The sequence below is a fragment of the Halichoerus grypus genome, chromosome 13, assembly GCF_964656455.1.
Source record: "Halichoerus grypus chromosome 13, mHalGry1.hap1.1, whole genome shotgun sequence".
Taxonomy (NCBI): Eukaryota; Metazoa; Chordata; class Mammalia; order Carnivora; family Phocidae; genus Halichoerus; species Halichoerus grypus.
In genome coordinates this window covers 4,260,001-4,287,126 of record NC_135724.1, presented here as the reverse complement: position 1 = coordinate 4,287,126, position 27,126 = coordinate 4,260,001, and the positions used below count along the sequence as shown (strand labels likewise).

Genomic DNA, 27,126 nt, shown 5'->3' with positions numbered 1-27,126 from the left:
ATACTCATGTATTTTAGCTTCTGCACATTTAATCAATAAGGACAATACCAGAATTATATGCTTAGGTAGGGAAGAGACTCTTAATTTATTAATAGCAATCATTTATTGAGACTTTAGTGCGTTTCTTGCAATATCTAGGCACTTTAGTATAGGCTTCTCTATATACCATATATAGATAGGTTTTCCTCTAACCATTGCTAGGTTTAATTCCATTATACCCCAATTTTCTTATTTGGAAATTGAGGTTGGTAATACTATGTATCTGAAAAATCCAGGTAAACAGTTACTGCTCTACTTGACATACAGTGTTTTTGTCAACAAAATGGTAAATTATGTTAGTGTGTAATTTTTAATGCCCGTATAGCCCTGTGAGGAGTGTCTTCATATCCTGGAAAGATGGGGCTGGGACTCAGAGCCTTGTTAACCAGGGCAAAGCCTAGTGCATGTGCTGGGTTGTCCTCTTCCTCCTGTTCTGGGGAGGAATCCTAATTTTTATCATTGCCCTAAAGTCAACAGACAGTTGCTGAGGGCTCCCTGGGCTCCCAGCATTCCCGTCAGCCCTGGCCATACTCCTGTCACATAGTCTTCAGCACCAGGGCTGACATGGTGCCCTCCTATGTCAGGCCACGGCTGGACTTAGCCCCAGGACCTGTGCATCCCACGCCTTGCTCTGCACTTCCCCCCAGTGTGCTGTATGTACTTTAATTTCTGTTGACCATATTAACACTTTCCATTCGTACGATAATACCTAACAGTAACAGAGGGTTACTGTTTTTTTTGCCACCTTCAGAAGAGTTGCTGTAGCTCCAGACAAAGGGTTCTGTGTTAAAATATTTGGGAAAGTTTTCAGTAAATGTGGCTTGTGATCAGTGTCATCTTGTCTCAGCCTCCTTCCTTCCCTCCCTCCCTATAACCATCCTGAACCCATCTAACATTGTTTGTTTTGATTCCCTTCTAGTTATCATTTCATTGGTTATGGCAATCCTCATTCTATAACTTATCAATAATACAGTTGTTTACTAAATTCATTGTAGTCTTTTAAATAATGTAAATGTCGGTAATGTCATTTGGTCCTGCCTATCACTGTTATTAACTGAGCCAGGGCTCACGTCACTCTTCATTGCAGAGCCTAGATTAGACCCAGGGTTTTAACTCTCAATTTCAGCATTTTTTTTCTATGATACTCCCTGTGTTGTTTCATAAACTTAGAAACAAAATACAGTTCATTTTTGATTTCCTTACTTATTTTGGCAACTGACTTTTTAGGAAAAAAATAATGCAGCAGGCACATGAAAAAGGAATAATATATGAATTATAATTTATAAGACAGAGAGAAGCACGCAATTCAGTGCCCAGGTGCAGTGCGTGGGCTCTGATCAGACAGCCTGGGTCCGATGCTGACTGCCATTCACTGGTGGTGCAGTCTTAGGGGAGTCGACTTACAGTACATGCACCTCAGGTTTTCATCTGTCAGATGGGTTGTTAAACAGTTAGGTTAAATAAGTTGTATATACATAAAGCACTCAGAACAGAGCTTGGTAATTTCCCTCCCTACAAATAAAACAAAAACACCCTAATAGGTAGATGGCTTTTATTACTATTAAGAATGTGGTTGGGATGCCTGGGTGGCTCAGTTCCTCAAGTGTCTGCCTTCAGCTCAGGTCATGATCTCCGGGTCCTGGGATCAAGTTCTGCATCAGGCTCCTTGCTCAGCTGGGAGCCTGCTTCTCCCTCTGCTGCTCCACCTGCTTGTGCTCACTCTTGCTTTCTCTCCCTGACACATAAATAAGTAAAATCTTAAAAAATTTATTAAAAGAGAATGTGGTTAATATTGGGAATCTATAATTAAGGTCTTTGGAAATGTGTAATATTTATAATTCTGACAATAGTAATAGTTACATTCTTATAGGACCCCTTATTAAGTGACAGTGCAATTAACCCTTGAGAAGGAGGAGTGCTGACTCCCTGGATGTCTCCCCTTCCTCCCTTGTAGAATGTAGGAAAGGCCATGTGTGCACAGGTGTGAGTTTGTGTGGGGGACTACCTTGCAGTTTCTTGGAGGAATATTTCTGATTGCTGTAGCTAGGGTTGTATTATAACTAAGAGCTCACTGCTGCTTTTTTGCACACAGAATGCTTACTTTCAGGAGACATGTGACACTTAGAGTTTCTGCGTTTTGTGAATAAATAAAAATTTTGTAAGTTTTGTTTCTTCAGGAAAATAATTATAATTTTTTTTAAAGATTTGCATTTATTTAAGAAAGAGAGTGTGAGTGGGGAGGGGTGGGGGGGAGAGGGAGAAAAAATCTGAAGCAGACTCCACACTGAGCGTGGAACCAGACTCAGGGCTGGATCCCATAGCCTTAAATGGCTGCGCCACCTAGGCGCCCCAGTCATTATAATTTTTGAGTATTAAAGGATTCTCAGTAATTTTAAATTTGGGCATGTCGATCATTTGTTTTTGAAGGAAGTTGATTTATGTACAATTACAAGGGTACATTTCAAATATGGACGTTTTGGGTTCTGTGTGATGATTACAACCAAAAGGGCATTTGCTGTGGTAAGATACTTGAGAAACCATGAAGGACATAATTGGTTTGGCCTAGCAATGAATGACTTGGTAAAAAAGTTTGAGAAATTTTCAAGTGTTATTTAACACCCATTAACGTTTGAATTTTGGAGTAAACAAATCTCATATAATTGTAAATTTTTTTCTCTATTTGCCACATAAAGTTTTGGACAGAGTTAAATTCCTTTGAGAAACTTCAGGGTTTTTTCTGTGTTCATCTAAGGTAATGTGCTAATAAATAGGCTAGAGAAGTGGATGGAAAATATTCCTCTGTGAAGTCATGTTTAAAACAATATAAATAGGAACCTGTTTACAAATATGTTTAGGAAGATATATAACACAAGTCATTTCATATGTTATGTGAATAAAGCTGTATTACTTCATTTGGATGTTGTTTTATTTTGTGCAGCGTATTTTACATTTTAACAACAACCATAGCATGATCTTGATTTCTGACGCTTTGAAAGTAAAATATCTATTTTAGCTTGATTTTGTTCATAATAAAGCCAATGCACTCTATCCCCATTGGCCATTGTTTTTAATAATGCTCAGCATCTTTATGTTTATTTCTAAGCATAATGATTCTTGTTAACCAATTGCATTGTATTTATTTATTTATTTATTTATTTAAAAGATTTTATTTATTTATTTGACAGAGAGAGAGAGAGAGAGAGAGAGCACAAGCAGGGGGAGTGGCAGAAGGAGAGAAAGAAGCAGGCTCCCCACTGAGTAGGGAGCCTGATGCAGGACTCCATCCCAGGACCCTGGGACCATGACCTGAGCCAAAGGCAGATGCTTAACCCACTGAGCCACCCAGGCGCCCCACATTGTATTTATTTTTATCTGACCTGTTTTACAGGTCATTAATTTTTAGTTTGTATCTTCATCATAGGATAAATATTTTCTTTTTAAATATTATGAGTAGTTTCTGAATCACAGTGAATTAAAAAAAAACAGGAACTAAAACCTCTGTCCTACATCAGCTACTTGATTTTTCACTCATTAGTTTGTCAAGAGTCCTATTCATTTAGATTGGCATTTAATACACTGTTGATTTTAATTGTGAATACTCTGGTTTCTGTAGCATTCCCTTTTTCTGTTTTCTTGTCTCCCATGAGGTGGACTCTTTCATGAGGCAGGAGGGGCACGACGGCGGAAAGAGCTCTGTAGCAAGGTCAGGACATGTGACTCTTGCATTTGCATCTTCAGCTTCTTTGTAAAAAATTTTTACATTTTCTTGTAAAAGTCGCAGGTGCCTCCGTTCTTGGAGTACCAGGCCCTCCTAGTTCAGGTCAGGCCAGCGGTGGATGTGCTGCTCCTCGTTCAGTCACAGCTGAGTGCGTTGAGGAGACACACGTGTGCTGTGTAAAGTGTAAAGCAGCATGCTAGTTTTTACTTTTAAAAATTTTACCAGTTGTAGAAAAGCAAAGAATATAAATAATCTAAAAGTAAGTCTCACGTTAAGTGATTTTGACTTGTATTTGCTTTACGTGTACGCTTGTATGTTTATATGTCAGAGGACGGGATTACATTGTAAGTAATGTTTTTGTCTTTTTAAATCTAATATGCCTTGAGAAATTTTCTGTACTTTTTATTGATGCATAATATTCTCATATAATCATGCCATTGCTCCTGAGCATTTAGGATATTTTTATTTTTTAGTTGGAGTGCAGCTTTTTTGCCTTTTTTTCAGATGTTTTCTCTAGGGTATATTCCAGAAATCGGGATAACTGGTTCAGATGACTATTGAAAACAAATATTTGCTTGTTTAAGGCTTGGTGCTATATTCAGTTCAGTAAGGAATCATAAAATGTTTATGAGCTGAGGTGCAGTATGAACCTATTTATGGGAAGATTATGTGATGGTGGTATATGGGGTGAATTGTAATGGAGAGCACCTTTACGCCCTAGCATTCCGATAAAATGGTTTGCTCTAGTGTAATTATACTAGTGAAAGAGAAGTATGCAATGTCTTGATAGGGAACAATTGTGAAGAATCAGCTGATGATTTATGAACCTGAGGATGCGATTATTGAATTGGGAAGGTGGTACAGGTGTTAGAATTAGGGAAATTTGGAGACACCATTGTGAGGGAAGATCATGACTGAGGGTCAGACATATTTTAAGGTGTTGTCAGTTCAGAGAAGAAAAAATGCCCCAGGAAAGGCCATGGGTGCAGATACGTATTTTAGAGTCATCCACAAAGAGGTTATGCATGACACCCAGGAAATGAATTACAGCTTTGAAATAAGAATGAAAATGTCACCCTTTGAAGGTAAGAGGAAGAAGAGTTGACGGTAGTGAGAAGCAGGGAGTGTTCAGGGATGGTTTAGAACCTGTGCAAAGAAGCATGCTGTTAGAGACTTAAGAAAGTAGTAGTGAACAGTACATGTGTGCTTTGAGGATGCACAAAAAGAATTGTTTGAATAGGAAACTTTGCTTTTATATATAAAATGTGTTTTTTTAATACAAGAACATATTTGTATGCCACTTGGAAACCTATTATATAGTATTACAGCATAATGGATAGATACAATCAATTATTGTAATGAATACTCATTACCAAGAGTTGCGATCCTCTGTTTATGTTTCCCTCCCTCGTCACCAGGAAATATGCACACCATCTTTATTAGTTTGTGTGTTTATTCATTTATTTCCTAGCTTTGTGCACCGAAAGGGCTTTGATTCTGTGACATCCCAATAGCAGCCATCATAGTTAGCCCCTGGATCTTGCTGTGTAAATACCACTCCTACTGTAAGAAACTAGGGCTGATTCCCAGCTCTGCAGCAGGGAAGGGGCCTGGTGAGCTTAGAACATCTTCTGCTAGAAAATAAGGAAATGCTCAAACACTGAGGAATGATGTCAAAAGGACATAGTAGACAGCTTTAAAGGGTCTCCATTGGCCAATTTGGGGACAGTTTGAGAATTATTAGGCATAATTATGCTAATTGATTATGAAACATGACATAAACATGAAAATCCAAGAGTCCATTTAAAATTATTGAAAGGGAACAAGGGAGAGAGCATGAGACAGACGGGTAAGTGGTGAAGTTCTTTGTAGAAGAATGTCATTCTGATAAATGTAGGAGGAATGATAGAATTAGAACATTATCATTTTGCAACCCTCATAATAATCGAGATAGGTAAGATTCATTTATGAACACTCAAGCCATTGGGAGAAGGTTGTTCGGGAAGAAGATGGTTGAGTGTCAGCTAATAGAATCCACCTGCATTCCATGGCTAATGGCCCATTTCGTCCATGTTCAGGGCCAGCAGCAGAGCCAGCAACATAGCCTCTCTCTGGCCCTGCTTTCATAGTTACATCTCCTTCTCCAACTCCTTTCTTCTGTCTTCCTCTTCCACTTTCAAGGACACTTGTGTTTACATTGATCCAGGATAATTTTCCGATGTAGAAGTCAGCTGATTAGCAACCTTAATTTCATTTGCCACCTTTATTCCCCTTTGCTTTGTATCCTAACAGATTTTGGAGATTAGGATGTGGACGTCTTTAAGGGGCCATTGCTCCTGTGATGTGGAATCATTAGGAGAAGTACACACTTAACGGCAATATGAAAATCTATAAGTCATCTATCTTTTATACTGTCCCATTAAAAACTGAAATTAACATGTAAAACTATAGTATAAAAGTAGTCTTCATTTACAGTCACTTTCAGAATGGTAATACCTTATTAATCATAAAAAAGACATATTAAGCAAAATGGCAAAAATTTCCATATATATTTTTAATGACAAGTGACATTTGCTCCAGATGTCAAATCACATTATTGATAATATATTGTTGTATATCCAGAACCTGTGTGGGGAAATGGACTGTGATCGTTCTTTGGAGAATCATTATTTAATATCCTGTGTGTACTTTTTTGTCAGCTGTGCAGGGTTTACCGCGTTCGTAGAATGTTGCTTATAAATATGTACAGTGATGAAAATTAAGTTGCTTAGCTTACACCGATTTTGTGCTCACTGCAAATTAGATGACTTTGGTTGATCACTACTGTTGATTTTAGAGCAAGGGGGGAACTTTTCCAATTCCCATTTGTGGTACTGAGAAGTTTTAGTGCACCATCAGCCCTATTTTAAAATAATATATGTCTTGTTTCTTCCTGATCATGCGGACATGACCTCTTTAAATACCTGTTTCCACCACCTGGATTTTAAACCCCATGAATATGGAGACTGTGTTTTGTTCCTCTTAGTCCACCCAGGCCCTCATCTGTTGCTTGGTGTTCTGTATGTGCTAGTTCCCGGCCGCTGAATGATAGCTGTGGGATGGGCCCAGTACTAAATAATGCGTCTTTGTTATCTCGTTTTTACAACTTTCTGAGGTATTATTATCCCCACACTACACATCGGGAAGGAGAGGATCAGTGTGATTCAAAAAGAGAGGAGCAGGATCACCCACACTGTCAGTGGTGGAGTTAGGGTCTGGTCCCACTGCCCACGGCGGAGCCCGTGCCTTAGAAAGTGTACGCCTGGGCACGTTCCTGTCTCCGTTTCAGCGTTCCCCAGACTCCAGAGCAGCATTTTCTATATGTGTCCCGAAGATGTGGATGGACATTGGTTTTTGTGACAAATATTTAGTGGTCCACGAAGTTGAGAGAGAGAGCTGTGCACATCTCCCCTCCCTCTCTTGGGACTCGGGTGCTCAGGAACTGCTTCCCACTGGGAAGCCTGTGGGCTCTCACTCTTCTAACCCAGTGTTGCCCCAGTCTGACTTCAGCCCTGCCCTCCATCCCTTCCCTTTTGGTAATATCCCTATTAACATCCTGCAAAGCAGTCATCTGTAGGGTATTTGGCAAATATTGAGAATCTGGATAAAATGTAAAGTTTTTGGCATGACTTGTAAGACCCTTCATGATTTAGAACTCTGCTGTTTTTTTTCTTTGTTATCTCAGACTTGTACCTAATTCTCTAGCAGTCTTTCTTGACCTTTCTGTGTTATTTCACTCCCCACTGCATGTCCTGTTTCATGGGCCTGGAATCTGCAGCCATTAACCAGTTTAACCGTTCTGCTCCCAGGCCTCCCTGGAACCTTGGAGAGGCTCCTGCTGTCTGCGGCCTCTGCTTGCCATCTTGGTGATGGCCTCTAACGCTCTTGATCGTTGTTCGCTGCTCTCCTGTCTGTTCTTTGCTTAGGCCTGAGTGCTGTTTGCTTTTGGGTCCCCAGTGCTTACTGACAGTATTAAAACGTGAACCTTTTAATTAGTGTTTGAATCGAATCCCTTTGAATTGTGCTGTAGTTCTTAGGAACATGGCGTTCCTAAGCAGACTTAGAGTGTGGCAGGCAGTTCCCCTTCCTGCTAACTTGGCGCCCGATTCCAGAGGTAAAATGTTGGGGGTGGTGTTTATGTCTTGAACCTTTGAGCCTAGGGTGGGTAAGAGCTAAAAGTGGTAAAGATTTATATAATGTTAAGAATGTGTGAGTCACTACGCTCTCTACTGTGCAAACAATAATCATGTTATCCTCATCACACCCTTATTAGGTAGGAACAGTTACTACCACCCCATTTGATACACAAGGAAACCGAAGGCACTTCGTTAAATAACACGTCTGAGCTTACACGATGAATTCATGCTAGGCCGGCGATTGACAGCAAGCACTTTAGGTCGAGTCAGGTCTCAGTGGCAGTGCTGAGGGGCTAACGCTGCCCACCACCTGTGAGCTGGGCCTCTGTGGTGTGTGCTGCATCTTTGGTGGCACCTGCAAGGATTGATAGGAAACCTGAGTTGTTCACCTTTTAGGAGAGTGAGGGCCTTTTGTGAGGGGTGCAGTGCAGAAGGAGGGGACAGGATTGGGGGGTCCATGGTGGGCCTTGGGGACTCAGAACACCAGTGAAGTCCTGGAGAAGGAGCAAGGGGTGCGGGGATGCGGTATTACATGTAGCTTTCCTTTCTTAGGGGACTCTAGCGTTTAGAATATGTGTATAAATGCTTGGAAAATACCAAATGTGAGTTTCCTTTAAAGAAATACTAAAGTTTAGAATTTTTACTCATTCAAGCCTTTCTTTCTTTCTCCTAGTTAGTTAAAATTATTGTTTTTAATCCAGAGACTTACGGCTCAAAGTCACACTGTAAAGGAGGAACAAACCAGGCCTTGGGTTTGTGGCCATTTGGAAGTGTGTGACCATTCATTATGTCTTTGCTTGCTTGCTGCTGCATTTAGTTTTAGAGTGCTTTGTTTCTGCCGCCCTCCTCCTCCTGCCCTTCTTGGAGATTGATATAAATAGATAGAAATACAATGTAAATGAGTCAGCGTGAGTGCTTGCTTACATCTCAGGCTGCTGGCTTTCAGGTAGGTAGGTGTTTTTGTTTGAAGTGGTGGATTTGTCAGATCTCTGCATCTTGAGCTTTGAGGTCATCTTATGTACGTCAACTGAAATCTTCTTAAAGCTGTTATGTGTGTTGATTAAGGTGTTAACTGGTCCAATGGAGCGGAGGCTTTTGTAGTTGACATCCTTAAACTTTTTTTTTTTCCTGGCTGTAACTAGATCCCTGGCACGATATGTACATTTACATGTATATTCACACACGTACACACGTGCATAGAGAATCACATCTATGTATCAGTAGCATGATGAATGTTAGCTATTATTCATTCATCTGTCCTTACCTGCTCCTCATGCTGTGTTGTGTTTCCAGTGTTTCTTCAGTTCTTATAAAATTCCCGTGAAGCACTGCTTCCCTGCCCTTTCCACCCAGGGGCTCGCAACTCAGAGGAGGTACTCAGTGTTCTCAAAGTTAGTCCAGGCGTAGCGGGCCACGGGGCCACGGCCACCTTTCCACCGCCTGCCCCCTGTGCTCGCTGTACTTGCCTGGGGGCTGCTGCGAGCGAGGTGGCCGTGCTCTGCTCACCTCAGCGTGCAGAGCTCACTCACCGGCGTTTGTGGGGTCCGCCGCCATGCGCTCTGATGCCAGGTGTCTGTGCTTGTGGGGTTTGCTTTGTAAGTTTTCTGCTTCTTCAGCAGTGACTGAAAACTGTCAGTTATGTTACTGTTTGGCTCACTCAGCGTTCCTCTGGGTGAAGCCCGTGTTCCGACAAGCAGTTTGGGAAGTGTGGCCTGGGTGTGGAGGGGACCAGTGGGAGAACTGGGTGGAGGGCTCTGGATCCCTCCGGAAGACCTAACGAGTAAGTACATGTGCTCGCCTCATAGTCCTGAATTAGCGTGTCTTACAGATTCTTGTTAACTTACTGTGTTGTTGTGTTTGGCTTGTAACCGCTTACAAGCAACTGAAGTTCTCTCTCCTGTGACCCGTATGGCCTACACTGACTTGATCATCAGACATTTGCAAGTAGCTGGATATTCTATCCTACAGGCCGGTCTTTGAGGAACATTTGCCCTTCTTAGAGAGATGAGGGCCACAGAAATAACAACATAGCAAAAACTCAAGAAACATACTGCTCTTTGCTTGAGTTCCGGAGAAACAGCCTGTGCAAACCTGACTTTTGGCCCCTGCACTGAACGCCTGACTTGAACGTGTGCGTTAGGGAATGCTGGTGTGCTGTGGTTCTTGGTTTCTGTTGCTTTCCACATCTCCTTCCCTGTAATCGCGGCACTGTCTCTTATTTACTTAGGGAGATCCGTCAGATAATCTCTCATGACTCTCAAGTGGAAATAATTCTGCAGTGATAAAACCTAAGGGACTAAAGGAGGAGGTTCTGATTAGATCGATAGATCATGTAGGAGCAATTAGTTTAAAATTAGAAGTTAAAATATGAAATGTTTGTCCTGAAAAGTAGAAATCTATAGCTAGGATGTAAATGTTATTACTCTGCTCTTTTGACACCAAAAACAATTTTAAGTGACGCTATTTTAGGCAATTATAGATACTTGGAAATCAATCATATTTAAAAACACTATTTTTTATGATTTCAAGGTGTTCCTTCAGATTGTCAGGCATTTGCAGATGGAGAGCCTCAGAGAGTATGTTCTAGCATGGATCTCGCCCTTGACAGCAAGACCAGAGGTTGGCCTCTTGTTGGGGACCTCTGTCAGAGTCGCCCCCCCCCCTCCCCCCGCCCCAGTCTGGTCCCTCTGGCTGCTGTGAGTCGCACGGCAGGGAGTCAGACCCTGGGCCTCAGTGCCTGGGCTCACCGGGGGACCAGCCCCGAGGTTGTTGCTCGCACCAGCACTCCCCCCCCGCCCTGCCCTGTCCTCCCTAACCTTCCACCACCTCTGCCTCTGAGAGCAGGCCCCGCTCATGGGCTCACCCCCAGCTGTCCTGGCTGCCCTGCCTTCTGTGGCCTGCTCCGTCCCCTGCGCCGTCCCCGGCCCAGCCCCTTGCCCCCTTCACTCACAGACCGTGTTCCAGAGCCGTCCGGTGTAAAATTTTGATTCTGTCCTGACACTTCAGATCTTCCTTCTTGTTTTGTCTCTTTTTTTTTTTTCTTTTTTCTCCTACTACTTATCACATGATTTAAGATGCTGTATGTTTTACTTTTTGTTCTTACCTGTTTCCCTCACTAGTTTTCACGTTTTCTGAGGCAGGCACTCTGGTTTTGTCACTGTGCTCTGCAGTGTGTCCAGGTGCTGGTCTTGGTGCGTGCCCGTGTGACCAGCGGTGTCCTTGCAGGGCCGGGGCGGGCGTGGTGCTGCTTCATCCTGCCGAGACGCTGCACGTTACAGAGTGAACGCCCCATGAAGGCGCAGCTCTGTCTGATTTTACACGTTAGTGACACACATAGTGAGTGGCCAGTAAATGTGCAGAAACACAATGAATGTACACAGGCATAAATATTCATCAGGAGCAAGGCGTTTCGATTGTGTAGCTTGTCAAATTTGGGACTATTTTTGTCTTATTTCTGGTGATGTATAGATTATAAAGTTTCCAAAGCAATTATTATGTTAAAAATATTAAAGCAATACTAAGATGATGGCAGTGAGAGGTAGACTACATTCAGTAATCACTAATTGCTGGCAATATTATGTTCAGATAGGCTGGTAAGATGATTTTAGTCATGCTTTTAATTGAGCGTGACATTGAGACTTTGATGCTCCTCGTACTTATGTAACCAGATTTGAAGCCTTTATACTTACTTTAAGTCAGATTTTAGATGAATGAACATTTTGCATTTAAGTATAATTGAGCTGTATTTTAGTATTATAAATTTTCCCCATAATAATAAAGAATTGTTATTCCTCCCAATAGTCTATAGACAGTCAGCAGGTAATTTAAGGATTATATTAGGTAGAAGCTTTCCCTCTCTGTGTAGTTTAGTTTGTTCCCCTGTGCAGTGTATTATTTTTTGTTTCAATTCTTAAAGCTTACACATTTTAATTAATAGAAGTTTTTTCTTTTAGGAACTGCATTGTGGTTCTAAGCCCACATCTCTTAAATTATACTTGGTCGTGTAAATAAGCTGTGCTTTGCAACTTTGGGTTCTTAACCTTTGCACTTTGCTATTAGCTTTATGTTTTTTTAATTATAAGAAAATAGAGGACAGTAGGGAAGTTATGACTTAAATGGACTGTTATTACTGCATTCTTTTTTTAAGGAAATGAAAAATGTTATTTTGTCCAAATCAAGCAGAAACAAATATAGAATATCTTGTACTGTTTTTTTGCTAAGCCTTTAATATCATCACAGTTTGATTCTTTACACGTAATCATTATTTTTCCATTTTAATGATTGATAGTGTGCTCAGTTATTTATAGTGTCAAGCGTGTATTGTCCGTAGTTATTACCTAATATATAAAAAAGAATGAATGATGCCATTTTCAGCGTATACAAATACATTATTTGAATAATGAAGTCACAGTCATTTAAAAAATATAAATATATTATTTTAGCCTCGAAACTGAGGTTCCCTAATATTATAGGAAAAGAACCAAAATAGACCAGACATGAAAAAAACAAAAGAAAAAAGAGGCATTCACCTTTTTAGAAATTGTTTCAGTCGTAGCGTTTGGCATGTCTCTTCCATAGGCCATAATACTTTGCAGCCTTACGATGCCCGTTTGTGCAAACGTGTCCAGATGAATTCAGTGTTTAATGTTAAGAATCTGATAACATGCCAGTTTGATTTGTAGCCCTTCATATCGTAGAATGCTAATTAAAACCATACTTTTGCATATGTCATGCCTTTCATGTACATATGCAAATAGATTCTGTTGCCTTTCAGCCATTGGTAATTAACTTTATGAAGGACAGCTGTAATACATAATTAACAAAAATGTTTGCAAGCCCTTTTACACTGAAAGTTATAACATTAAATTTTTTTTTTCTTATCAAGAGCCACTTTAGTCTGATGCTTCTGAATGTGACCTAAATTGCTTAAATAATCATACTATGTAATTAAATTGATGTTGTACTGTGGTCAGAAGGAGACTGGTGTTCCATGGACTGGCTGCCGATTCCTGTCCATTTCATATTCATGTCCTCAGAATTGAATTAAGTAAGCTGATTTGTGTATAAAATAAGATAGCGTGTCAGGTAATACTTTTTGTTTGTTTTAGTTATTGATATCTTCTTGGCACTTAAGTACATTTTTTTTTTGCATGTGCCACAGACACAGTAAACACATATCATTTTTAAAAACCTCTTTTCAAATTATTACCATGTTTTCAAGGAAGCTTCATGGAGGCTATTTATTTTCTCTTTTATGGTTCCTTAAATATTTCATAAAATGACATTTTCTCAAACTCCTTCCCTGATTGAAGTATGGGATCAACTAGGGGGCAGTGAAGGTTATGTCGAGGCATCGCTTTGTCTCTCTTAAGACAGGGAAGGCAGTGACTGAGCTACAGTCACCATTTCTGCTCCTGTTCACACACTCGAGTAAGAAAATGAACCAGTTAGTTTATATACAGTTATTTCTTCCAGTTTTCAGGTATCACAGTACGTTTGATCTGTAGGCAAGGTTCTTGTTTACCAGGAATGCCGCTCTAATGTGCATTTTCATATTACGTCTGTATATAATTGCCTGTTTTTAAGTACTTTGTGGACATATTTTTAGCAGAGAGTCATGTTTTAGTTCTTTAATTACTGTTACTTCTTTTTTTAGGGTTGCTTTTGTAATGAAGAAGCACTTAAATACGCATCTACTAGGCAAACATGGAGTTGGCACCCCAAAAGAAAGGTAATTTTTGCTCATTTTAAAAAATTTAACAAATACGTTTATATTTGCATTTTAGGCTTTGCTTAATGATGTGACTTCTAGAATTTTTATCAGGTCAGTTCATCATGTTTTGCATTTGTGGTACTCTGTTGTTGAATGTGATATTTCATACCATTCTCTCACAAAAATTTAATGTCATTTTAATTTTAGAAATTTGGATCTAAAACTATTTGAAAAGATTTGAGGGACTTTGAATTTGTGAAATTGTGGAATAACCTTGAAACAGTAGAAAAGTTTATTTAGGAGGGGATTGACCTCTGCACATGTGTTTGAATGAACTAAAATAATTATATAAAAGTAAACTTTTATCTATTTTTTCCTGCATTTTTATTTTGAGGTTTTAAAATAGTATTTTTGAATTCTTACTGTAGAATTAAACATTGCTGATACTAAAAAAGAAATACATCTTGTGTCATCCCCAAAATAATACTCTAGTTGCCATGTCATGAAAAATAACACTACAATTATTATGTCATCAACTGCCAGGCTTTCTTTTTTCCTGCTACTGTATCATAATTAGCTTCATCACATAGACTTAATTATATTAGGTGAGCAGAAATATAGCAATGTCAGCTATCAAGTGAGTATGGCTACTTCTAAAATTTTTGAATCTCTAAGATGTATAGCTCACTCAGAGCTAGTGAAAATTCCTCTATCCTTCCTTCAAAGATATAGTATATTTCCTCCCAATCCTCTATGATGGTATCTGAAACTCTCTAGACACTCCCAGAAACTTTTGGTTTTTAATACTTTTTTAAGATGTCAGTAATGATGCAGTTTGTTCTACGAGTCTGCAGCCTAGGACCTCCTAGGACCTCTTCCTTATTTGTAAATGTTTAATTGCTTTTTTAAAAAATGTAAAATGCTCTTAGCAATATTTTCTGTGTTTACAAGCAATTTGACTTGACTTCTACTGAAGGCATATTGTTCTCTTCAGTGTTTTAGTTTGGCCATGGCTGCTGTGTCAAAATATGGAGTGTCACGTATGCCTGCGCTTTATCTTTTGATTTCTGGTACTTCTCTTTGTGGCATTGTATTTAATTTGAGCCAAACTGTATGTGTTGAGCATATCCTGAATGCATAATTCTTGAAATTCAACAAATTCTGTATTACTTACATTATGTTTTGGGACTTGTCGCAGTTACGTTTCATGAGTGTATAAGGAAGTGGAAACAAAACATTTGTATGTACTCTGTTTTTGTTGCTTTTACATGCATTATCTCAGTTAATCACTCTGTGATGTTATTAGCAGTGCATTATTATTCCAGGTTTTTAGATCTAAGGGTTGAGATTCAGGAATATGCAATAATTCATTCAGTGTCTTATAATTAATGAATGTTAGAATTGTTATTTTTCAGACTCTAATCCCATTGTCCTTCCTTCTACTGATTATCTCACACTGAGAATCTTTACATACAGTTACTTAGGGATTTTGTACCCCAAATGAATTTTGAATGAAAACAGTCTAGATCAGATGATTAGCAAAAAGAAAATATCTCCCTACTGTAACTCAGATGTGTCATTTTACTTTTTATTTAGAAATTCATAAAGGTTAAATAAGTGTTCATATCACTTTATACTAATGAGAACTCCATCACCATATACATATTTTTATCCTCCAAGCACTTAAATACAGTGGGCACCTCCCGTATATTATGACAGGAGATTGAAGATCCCAGACGCACTGTTTGGTTTCCATACCTTTTCTGTATACTCCAGGAACACTTGCTTGTTTCCGTTCATTTCAGCCCCCAACACCTTCAGGGAGGCTACACAGAGGCAAGAGAAAGATCGCATGTCTTTCTTCCCTTTGAGGCGTGGTAAGCTTTTTCTCTGGCATTGAGACGGTTTTGGTTCTAAAATTGGGAAAGGAACCTCAAGTGGGAAGGCACACCCTGTCTCCTGGGTCCTGACTCCCTCGTAGTCCAGGCTGTTAAGTTCCTCTCAGCTGGACATCCTCCATTGAATTGTTGCTTCTATTAAGACCTCTGTGTTTCAGAACACTTCTCGTTTAGGACACTTGTCTCACTGCACAGAAATACTCAGAAGGTCTGGACCCCGTGGCAGCATCCTTTCCCAGTAGACCCATGGAGCTGGGGAGAGTCGCATTCAAGTAGCAAAGTCTAGCATAGTTAGTGTCAAAGGGCTCCCATTCCACCTTCCTCCCTGCCTTGGAAAGGGAATTGATGCCTTTTAATGATTTTAGGAAACAAAGAAACTCTTTATCAGCATGTTGAACCGTCACTTTGGGCATAACTGTTCTCTAAATTAAGTTAAACATTTTTTTCTTACCTATTTAAAACATTAATGCCTTGGCTATAATTTTGCAAGCTTGCTATATTTTAATTTTTCCAGGGCAAAATAATCAGCTTACTTTTTTATGTTTTAAATTTGATTCTCCCCTCTTATGCATTGCATATTATAGCAAATAGTAATAGAAGTTAGCCAAATAGGCTGTGACAATTTAATTAATAATGCATTTTGTTTGCAAGTATTTAGGCCTTGTGCTTTGACTGATAAATGCAAAAATGATAATTTATTACAAGTAAATTCATGTACTTGCACTATAGTTTGATGAACCAGTAAATTTTGTCAGCATGACTGTCATTAGCAACAGAAATCTAGATAATTTCAAATATATATGTTTTGACTTCATGAACACCTGAAGTGATGGCTTGTGTAAGAACAAGTTTTTCTTTTTGTCCCTAAATTTGCATGAACTTATTTTAAGGTAGCAAATACACCACTGTATTTCTGAAGTCTTGTACACTTAAATATAAAGAACTAAATATAGGCACATTCGATTTACATTCCAAAATAATAAACTCCAATTAATTTGCAAGTTCATTCTAAAGTATTTCCTATTTTAGGTAAGTAATTCTGTTTGTAATATAGTAAGCCAAAGTATCTTTATGACTCTTTGGGTTCGCTAATAGTAATCTAGAAAACGAGCCTATGCACAATTACCACAACTGAAACGGCCATAATAAGTTTATCTCATGTGGAAGCCAGGCGCATGTTATAATAGAAAGGGATGGCATGCCTGGTTTAGCGCTTCGACATCAGCTGGGCTTTGAGCGACTGTAAATAGGAGGGGAAGGGGCTCCCTGGGAATCTGAGTTTGTGGTGTCCAGGCGCCAGTGGAAGTTAGCTGCCCTGGCAGCCTCTCAGGAAGGCTCTTCTGCCCCCCAACCACTTATACCAGTAGAGATTTTAAATTGGATCCATACATCAGAGAGTCTAAGAGCTAAATAATTTCATGATCCACCGAAATGTACCTGTTTTTTCAAGTTATTAATGAATGAAAGTATTTCTTCAGTGAAGCAATTTTGGAGGCATCTGCTCAGGTTATAAGGCTCAGACAGTGCATTATTGTCCACATGGGGTGTTTAGGCCCTGGGGGAGGGCTGATCAGTGCTGTTGTTCAGGTTGAGAGGGTTTTCCCCAGGCCTCCTTCAGATTTTAATGGATGCTGGCTGTATCCGCTTGAGCTAGATGCTTGGGACTTGTGGTTAGCCGTCTCCCTTTTCATGGTACCTTTGGTCTTACTGATAAGTCAAGTCTCCCCCCACGTGTTTCTATGTCCAGGTGTCACCAGGACTAACTGTGGGTAGAAGTCCTGGCAGCTCTCATACCTGCTTCTCCTTTGCTCTGAGCCTCTGGGACCACACAGGACATCCTGTAGGACTTTGGGGTCATCCTTGTCTCCTTTCCTTTCTCTCTTTTCTCAGAAATGTTTATATGTTAGATATGAAAGCATCACTGTTCTTTTCAGTTTAGATGGAAACATCACCCTTTTCCTTGAAACATGAAAGTATCCCAAACCCAGACATTCCTAGAGAAAGCGTATAGATGTGCGTGTGCAGTAGTTTGGGTTATTAGAAACTTAGGTTACTTTTATTTATTTATTGAGGATTTTATTTATCTGAGAGAGAGTGAACCAGAGAGAGCATGAGCAAGGGGGAGGAGCAGAGGGAGAGGGGAAAGACTCCCTGCTGAGCTGAGCAGGAAGCCAGATGCCAGGCTTGATCCCAGGACCCTGGGATCTTGACCTGAGCTGAAGGCAGCAGCTTAATCTACTGAGCCACCCAGGCGCCCCCAAAACTTAGGGTACTTTTAAATGAGAGAATAATACGTTTTATAAAAACTCTGAATGACATTTATTTAAACAGTTTCACATTTTTCCTACCAGAAGAGTATGAGATTAACTCCTGTATTGTCACTTGATTGTCCATTTGAAAGAAATAAGTTCCTTTGGCTAAGTTGTCATAATTGCATGCATTTTCTTTATTAAAGGGTCATCATCAGGGCGCCTGAGTGGTTCAGTGGGTTAAGCCTCCGACTCTCATCCTCAGCTCAGGTCTTTATCTCAGGGTCCTGAGTTCAAGCCCCAGGTTGGACTCCACTCTGGGCACTGGAATGGAGCCTACTTAAAAAACAAAACAAAACAAAAAGGATCATCATCTTCTTCAGTGTTTATTCCTTGTGAATTTCTGTAGGGTAAACACTGTTTTCTGTTCTACCACTGAAATGGGTAGCGTATTCTCATGGATGCATTGAGATCCTTTACTCTGTGTTTATGAGCATCATGTGATTTCTGTGGAGTGTTTTTGTAAAACCTCTCAGGTCATTTCTGTCTGCTGGCCTCAGGCTCGCTCTCACCATTATTCACCCACTGTGTATTGGTCTCCCTTTCATTTCTTCTCTTACTCTAGTGGCTGGCAGATTTTTTTCTTTCTTTCTTTAGGAAAAATAAAGTGTTTAGGGGCTCTTCTCTGCTTTAAAAATATATATATTTATACCAGATATAACTCTCTTGAGCCCAGATGGAGGAAAACATGTCTTCTTTCCATCTCGGCTCACTTACTTTAATGAGTGGGATGTTGTCATATTTTGATGTTCTAGTATTGCATGAGCTCAGAACTCTCTTTCTTCTGTCTTTTCCCATTTCTCCATCTGCAGACAGTATCCAGTGTAGAATTAGTATCCTGTGATCATTTACCATGGTTTTATTGTGCACAAGTAGGATTGAACAGACATATAGCCCTGCTAAGTAATCACTTCTATGTGGAAAGATAGATAGAAGTCACATCAGTTCATCTAAACCCAAGGTTATTTATTATTTTTAGAAAATTTCCTTTTATATTTTACTGACTTAAACTGACAGTTTATTAAGGTACATACAGAGATAAGTATATATTTTCCACGAAAGATATCTTGTCAGTGTCTGGGAAGTATTTCTCAATTAAATGGGTAATTTAGATGTTCTATGATTGCTTCATGCCAAATGGTTTCTTACTGAAATGGGTATTTTCTAACTTTGACTTGATGAATTTTGGTGGAAGTTAACAAAGGCGTCAGTGGTCTAGAAGGTCGGGTTCTCAGATCCTCATAGTTGTTTGAAGTTTCCAACTTACTTTTTGGGGAGGTATTTGGACCTAGTTAGAGATAATTCTCATGGCTCATCCCCAAGGGGATGGAAATCGCTCTTCTCAGGCTCGTGCCTTTTTGTCAGGCTCCACAGTGTCCACGAAGCTGTGGCGGCCCTGCTCCTCCTTTGGCTGAGGATTCAGAAGCTCCGTGGAGGGTCTGGATTCCGCACCTCTGTCCGATTGTTGACAGTCCTGCATGCGTGTTCCTTCTGTTCCCTCCTGACCTGTTGTCACTTCTAGCCTTTAGGTAGCAGCTTGGCTAGAGAGCCCCTCTCCTTCCCTGCCTTGCTTTTGTTTTCTTCCTCCGATAAAACGGACGTCTTAGTTTTTGTGGTAATGACTTACATTTAAAGATGTTTTAAGAACCTTATAAAACCTTATAAACTCCTATTTTTATTATTAAGTTAGTTCTCAGGTTGCTGCTCATGAAAATATGTCCGATCTTCCTTGTGAGACTCAGGGCCAGTTTATTTCTGGTCTTGGTTCCAGGAAAGGTTGTGCCTTTCTGAAACAACTTGTCATTTTGGTCTTAAGTACCAGCAAATCCCATAGATAATTGAGTTTTCCTCTTTATGTTTACTGCTGGGAAGCTCAGTGCCAGAATTATAGTCCATCTCTAGACAGTGGGCTTCATGGTACACATTTTATTTACTACCGTTACTTCGTGTCTCATAATTTTTTTTCCCTTAGGGAGGGCAGATTCCCATTTTATGTAAGCAGTATGTTGTAACCACCTCACATAAATCAGTGCTTCCATAATTCAAGGGAAGTTTTGCATTGGGAGTTTTTGTAAAGTAGGGTCAGTATTTGTGAGCACATACGCCTTCAGCTGTTTGGTTGGGGCAATGTGTTTAGTAGCGTGAAGTCCTATTATGGGACTTTGTAAAAATTGTCCTTGCCCTATGTTGTGAAAACTTATTGTACTTCCTTGTACTACTTCTAATGGTGCTTTTTGTTTCTCAAGATTATTTATTTTGAAGACTGCTTGCTGCTCAAGTTTGCTGAGCAGACATAGTTAGTATGTACTCCGCAGGGAAAGAAGTGGGAATTGCTTGCCTTTCATATCAGACATCCTCTCTAGCTCGGTCAGAAATGAGTGCTGCTCTTGGTGCATCATGGTTATGTTGATCAAATACCATATTTACTTCTTTAAAGGAAATTCTCACATTGGTAGCAGAAGATTTTTAAGTGTTAATGATATATATATATTTGTTACAGAAATGTAAGATTGTTTTCTACTCTTTCTAAACTTTATTTTTTAATTTTAAGCCAGCATGTTGAGCATTCATCTCTGCATTTAATTCTTGGGCATTTAAAAAACATGAGTATTATACTCTGACTGGTGACCATTTCCTAAACAATGCATGGTCTGTGGGTCTTTAGTTCTTCACCTTATACCACTCTCCCCCAGCCCTACGCCCAAGGTCACTCCAGGCACATGGAAAGTGAACATGCCAGGCTTGTGCACACCTCACAGAGGGCCCCTGACTGTGTTCTGCTGGGAAGGCTCTGACTCCGGATTACATTTAAAATGTAGCCCTGCAAAAAGGTCTTTCCAGACCATCCATCCTAAAATAACACCTCTCCCAGATATTCTGTGGAATAGTACCCAACTGTCTTTCCATCAGAGCCTTATACCTAATAGAATTCTTTTTTGCCTTTATGTGTGTTTTAGCTCTCTGCCCTGATCCGCAGCCCATCAGCCCCAAATCTGAGGGGCATGACAGCAGAGGCTGTATCATCTTTAAACACCAATACCATCTGAATTTTGGAACCCAGTAGTAACTGTAGTAGTAAATGTTTACTGCAAGAATAAGCCAGTGAATAAATGAGATGCCTTTATCAGCAACTCTCGTAATAACCCTTATGCAAGATTGTTTCCTCTCCTAAAACTTTCCTTTGCATCGTTGTGTAGCTCTTTCCTTTCTTTCTACACATTATGGACACCGATCTCTTCTAAAAATAAAAATCATATAATACTCAAGGATTATGGGAAGAGTTAGGATGAGCCTGGGAAACTGGGTTGGAATCAGGCTGAAAAGAACCTGGAGTCAAGGGGCAGTTACCTTTGACTCTGTCCGTGAGAGGAAGCACGTGAAGTTAGAGCTCTCGGAATTATGCATCTGTCAGTGTGGAGTTCAGGCCCCAGGGAGAGCATGTGGGCGAGTGGGTTAGCATCGTCATAGCAACAGGTACTGCTGAGCGCTGTCTCCCGTCCCTGGCTTGCTGCCGGGACCCTTCCCTCGTTCCAGCTCCAGTGTCCTTCACCTGAATCATGCTGCAGAGCCACCCTGCAAATCAGCTTTTAATTGTCTATTTGATTTTGTTAGACATATTCTTTTCTCAACTCCATAACCCATTTTCTTCCTTTCTTGATACTTTGGTTCTCCCCGAGCCCCCGCTGTGTGCACTCCTAGAGCATCCCATCTCCTGCTTCCCAGTCCAGATATTTTCTGTTTCCAGTCTCAGCCTGAGGCCCCTGTCCTTTACGAGTCCCTTTTCATTCATTCCATCTCTGATTGACCTTGTCTTTCACCACATTCCTATGGAACATTGGTGAATAAAGGGTAGATATGTGTATAGTTAGGAATTCTTCTATCCCCCCACTTCTGGCTCCCAAAAAAAGAAACCCAGAAGACTATAAGAGTACTGCATACGTTATAATTATGTCATCTAGTGCTAGTTCAGTGAGTTATTAGACCAGAGATGTATGGGTTAGTACAATGACATCTGCTTTATTCTGTGGCCTCCTCTTACTCCCATATAGAAATACAACAACTGAATCCTGTGGGGATGTGAATTGTCTATACCTTTTTTAGTGTGAATGTTTGAATTGCTTTTGTACTGCTGTGCTTTAGTTTTTTGCTACGCTTTAGTTTAGTAATTCAGTCAGATCTTGGATATAAGAATATCTTCTGTTTTAACCTTTTTTAAGGTCAGTGAATAAGTGATTCCAAATATGATCAAATATGTTAAATGTTCAGAATATAGGTGTTTTTCCCTGGCAGGCATCTAGAATATTTTTGGCTATTCTCTTCTTTTATTTCACTTAAATTACTTTTAGAACATTGGGGCTTATACATCTGGACTCTGACTAAAATATGCCTTAAGCTCTTATCTTTAATTCCCAGTCAGTGCCAGAATTAAAAAGAACAAAGGCCTATATGTTCACTGCAGCCTTCAATTATGCTTAATTACCAACTTTTATACAGTTTCATTATACAGTACTGACTTTTTGTGAGAGGTTCTTTATATTCATGATGTCTTGGTAGCTGCTTATAAAAGTCCAAGATTAAAATTTTTCCTGTGGAATTTTCAGGAAACTTATAATCTTTCTGAAGTAATTTTTATAAAGTTGGATCAAAGCAAATTTGATCGACCATTTTAACAGATGAGAAACAAGATGTTTACATTTCATTACACTCTGGAGCTCCCATAGGAAAAATCAAGGGTTCACATAGGTTACTCTCTAAGATCTTTCCCCCCATTTCTTGGTCCTGGGGTCACTTGTATAATCAGTTGTGAGCTTAAAACAAAGGGCATCTCCACTGGTATTATGGCTCTCCCATCCTTAGTGTTGACAGGAGAAAACAAACAGTGATGTGCCCTATGAGACATATTGGTCCCGTAGTAATCTTAGTGTTCTTCCGAAGCACTGGTTTTCATTTCAGCCAATCCTTTATTCCCTTTCAGAAGAATCATGATTTTGTTTGATGCTTACTAATATGTTAGCACCTCCTAAGATTGAATTATATATGTTAACACTTAGGTTGAAAACTGTCAAATACTAGTACTTTTATAGGAGTCAACCTGATTTTATTTTGAGTTGTTTCTAGCATGTGGTCTCAATATAGAGATCTGCTTTTCGGAGAAAGAGTCAGTTCCGTTGAGTTCTAATGTAATTCCAGTTCTTTCTTGCTTTATGGATGCTTTCCTAGACCTAGTATGGTATGGTAAGTGTGATAGAGGAGTTGGGTCAAGGTAGCATGACCAATGTGAGCATACTGCGTGTGCTGTTCCCACCCACCATGGTGCTGGAAGCCATGGCTCCGTGTCCTCTGTATGGGTCAGCATGGATTGTCCTTTCAAACAAGGTCCAGATTTTGTCTCTGTAAATCCTCCCCTACATTTTCATTCTCTATAATCACATCTTCCCACAGAGGTCAGTGTACTACTTAATTCATTCTACATTGTTTTCCTTTTAAAATAGGTGGTATATGCCCTATTTCCACACTAGATAATTTCTTGAGGGCATGGTTGGTGACTTTCTTTGTTAGTTTTTCAGAGGGTGATTGACACTCAGTGACTATGGATGGATGTAAGATACTAAAGTCCTCATTGAAATTTTTCTTTCTTAAGATGGACTTTTTCTTTGTTGGTCTAATATAGTCACACTATGAAAAGGGTATTACAGACTAACAGAGTTTTATGTCCCTATAGATGGTCCTGCCTCTTAGTGTAACAAGCTCAGGTGCATTCTTCTGAGTCACTGTGCCTTCCACCTCATCTCTGATGCTGAGCATGACACCTGTTCTCAGTTTTCAGGGCTTATGGTGAAGTGAGCATGAATTTATAGTTGTACAAGTATAAAAAATCATAATCTGTATGCATAGCATTTTTAAAAAATTTTCGTTTTTAGGTGAAAATGTATTAAAGCAGCTTTCAGTTGCTAATGTCTAAATAATATCTGTACCCCCTTTTCCATGCTTACCTGATTAAGCAAATGATTATGGGAAACAGCAGGTTCAGCAGAACATACATATGAAAGTTTTTATTGAAATTAAGCCCCAATTTTTTGCGTGTTAATTACAACTGATAATTTTCTTTTCCATTCTCACAGCATTCAAAATGTCTTTGTCTCATTTCATATTTATAATTAAGTAATATGGGTATGCCATATATTATCAGGAAATAGGAAGTGGCAGACTTATTGCTGGATATCAAGTTTTTAAAAATATATAGTTTGGTTTTTTAAAAAATATATTACTTATATGATTACCAGATTTTGAAGATGAGGAAAAATTTTAACAAAATAATTACTCCAGTGTTTATTATCTTGTTATTAGTACTTGTAATAATGGTTTCTGAATGTATTTCAAAGCTTCAGTGAATTTTTGAGTTATCTCTTTTGCTTAAACAGAAAAAAAAAAAGTACGTAGAAGATAGCCTTATAAAACCAAAGAAAAAAGCAGGGTTGCTCCATCTGAACCTGGAGGAGGGTCCCAATGACCCCATCCGTGATGGGGCATCTTCTCTGCCTCTCAGGGAAGCTGTGGGCTCCTCATCAGAGTAAAGAAGATCTCATTATACACGCAGAGCTCTTTTACTTGTCCAGTAGGCCATGAACTTTTACAGCTTTAGCATTCATAATATTGTTGATGCCTGAGTGATCAGACATAATTTCAATTCCTCCGGACATTCTGCTTCGAAGCGGACGTGCTCCGAGGCCACCGAGTCAGAGCTCCTAAGTCCGCTGCTGCTCAAGCCCCAGCCTTCCTGTCTTGGCACAGCCCAGGCCTAGTGTGCTCTTCCTTTCCCCCTGCCTCTGGGGCCGCTCAGGAAGTGCTTAAAGCCAGAGCGGCTTGATCAGGTGGGTTCAACTGTTGGGAGCTGATGATGAAAATAAGGAAAGAATGAGAAAAAAATCTAAGAAAGTAATCATTCACAGCTGGAAATATGAGGTTGGGATAAATTAAAATCTGGAATGTAACATTCTTGTTCTCAGCTTTGGTGGTGAATCCACAGATGTTCATTAGATTGTTGAATGCATAAATAAGATGGGGCCACCAGTGGGCCTGCGCTCACCAAGCATTGTTTTTGGCCCCGTTTTGTGCGCTCAGGACTTTGTGGTAAGCCCGTCACTTCCCACAGTCAGTAGCCTGCCCCTCAGCCCGCCGCCATGTGCTGGCTGCGCAAGAACGTGAAGGTAGAGCTGGAGACTTGTCCTTAGTCGTCTGGCTAGAGAAAGAGGGCTCCACCGAGTGAAGGAGAGCACTTTCCTGAATACCGGAGAGAGGCTCTCCTACTGGGAGTGCTAGTAACGGAAAACATCAGCGTTTGAACTAAAGTGTCATTTGTTCAAAAATCATTAGTCTTTAAAAATTTATCTGAAATATCAGCCTGAACTGTTAATTCATATCACTATTTAATTCACTTTTACTATGAGAGAAGTTTGATTTGGAAATCTTAGGAAGCATTTTGCTTTGTGTAGTGTGAGGTTGCAGTGGAGGGACCCTCCGTGTTGTGGGGAAGCGGTTTCTTCCGAGCGCAGAGGTCCCCAGGAAGGGTCCTGAGGCCAGCTCGCGTCCCTCACGGACGGTCCCTGCACGGACGCACAGCGGGGCTTCCGGCAGCCGCGCCGGCTGGGAGTCCTGCTGAGGCTCCAGCAGGCCTGAGGGTGAGGCCTGGGCGGTCTGCCCGAGGAGGTGGAGGTGCTGCAAGCCGGGCATGGCTGTTGTGAGTTTCAGTCGGAAATGCCTTCCTTCGGCAGTGCCCGTCCTACCGCTCTGCGCTGCCTCGCGGGGCCTCCCCAGACGCCGGGGTTCCATCGGCCGTCTGTGCCCCACCCGGAAGGTCAGAGCGCTCTGCTGAGCGGCGCCAGCCCGGCCTCCGCCTGCGCCCGGCGTGCCGTGTCCTCGTCCTCGCATGTGTGTCCTGGTGGACGCCATCCTCCCCCGCTGTTCTGGGCACTTAGGCTGATGTCACTACACTCACGGCGTTCTGAGTTGGAGTGTACAGTTTATTTTCCTTATTGGAAGGATTCATAGCTTTATTAAGGAATTTGGACTGTATTTATAGAATCCCTAAGATACTAAAGGGGTCACTTAATTTTTTTAAAATAATTTACCAGCTTCTAGGAAGGACGGTATATTCTATAGGGCTTTCTAAAGGTCTCAGTTCATATGCCTTGCAAATGTCAGTGGCTTGCTATATTTAATTTGTCCTAACACCAGGTAGCTTATTGCAGAATTAGCTTATTGCAGAACAATAACAGAATTTTGGATTTTAAAGGGAACCTTACATTTCACAGATGTGACAATAGTTTCAGAGAGACTTGCCCTAGATCATCCGGTTGTTCAAAATCTTGACAATTCAGAAGAAGTCTGTGTCCACAAATTTTGTAAATTTCCTTGCATCCTTTTTTGGTGAAAAAGAACTATGATTCCGTAGTTCTTTGGTAAAGCTATGCTCTTTCATGGCTGATCTTTTGATAGCATTGCATATAATGCTTAATAGCTTCTCAGCACTTTTAATCTTAGTAACTGCTGGCAGATTAGGTACAACTTAGTGTATTTATGAAACGTAATCCTCCCCCCCTTTTAAGGTGCTTATTCATGAAATAGAATATAAAAAAAAATAGAAAAGTCTGAGTGTATTTGTTTAAATGAACAAGACATGTTTGTTTTTAGTCTGAAGCATATTGCTGTAAAACTTTTATAGTGATGCTATTTACAGAAATTATAGGCTTACTTTGTTTCTTTCGATGATGGCATCATTTTTGTTAGCATTTGTTGGGATATAAAATATAAAGCATGATTTTTCTTGAGAATATTACACAATGAAAAGGTATATCAACTGAACAAAGATGCAGTTTTCTTCACTTAGGAGGAGGGAAGGTGTGGGAGTGCATTTCAGACTAGGGCTGACGGCAAGATCAACTTGCACGAGTAACACACATTGGAGGCCGATGAATTCAGCTGTTTGCGGTATCATCAGTCATATCATCATGAATATTTCCTTGTTATTCTATGCAGGCTTTAAAAAGTAAAGTTGCAGTTGGTATTAGATATAAATCAATACATCAGAAACATTTTTATGGAAGTTACTGCTCATCTGTTACTATCACAGCACTGAAAAAAAAATACCTATTAGAATTACTTCAGTATTATGAATGTCACTGTAGTGAGTGTTGTGGTACTCAATATTTTAGCAGTTCTTTCTACATTAATTCAGTAGCCAGTTTTGCCACAGATTTTTCCCTTATGTTTTTTC

At 40.1% G+C, this 27,126-nt stretch overlaps 1 protein-coding gene across 7 annotated transcripts in view; it reads left to right on the top strand.

Annotated features, from left to right (window-relative positions):
• The window catches only part of ZNF407 (zinc finger protein 407), a 537,168-nt gene that overhangs the window by 157,478 nt on the left and 352,564 nt on the right, over positions 1-27,126 (top strand). For all 7 annotated transcript variants that reach the window (XR_013443237.1, XR_013443236.1, XM_036117005.2 and 4 more), the window contains one exon: positions 13,589-13,663. Coding sequence is in view for 5 of the 7 variants with exons in the window: in XM_036117005.2 (XP_035972898.2) it covers positions 13,589-13,663 (75 nt within the window). In the remaining 2 variants the exon portion in view is untranslated. The remainder of the gene's footprint in view (positions 1-13,588; positions 13,664-27,126) is intronic.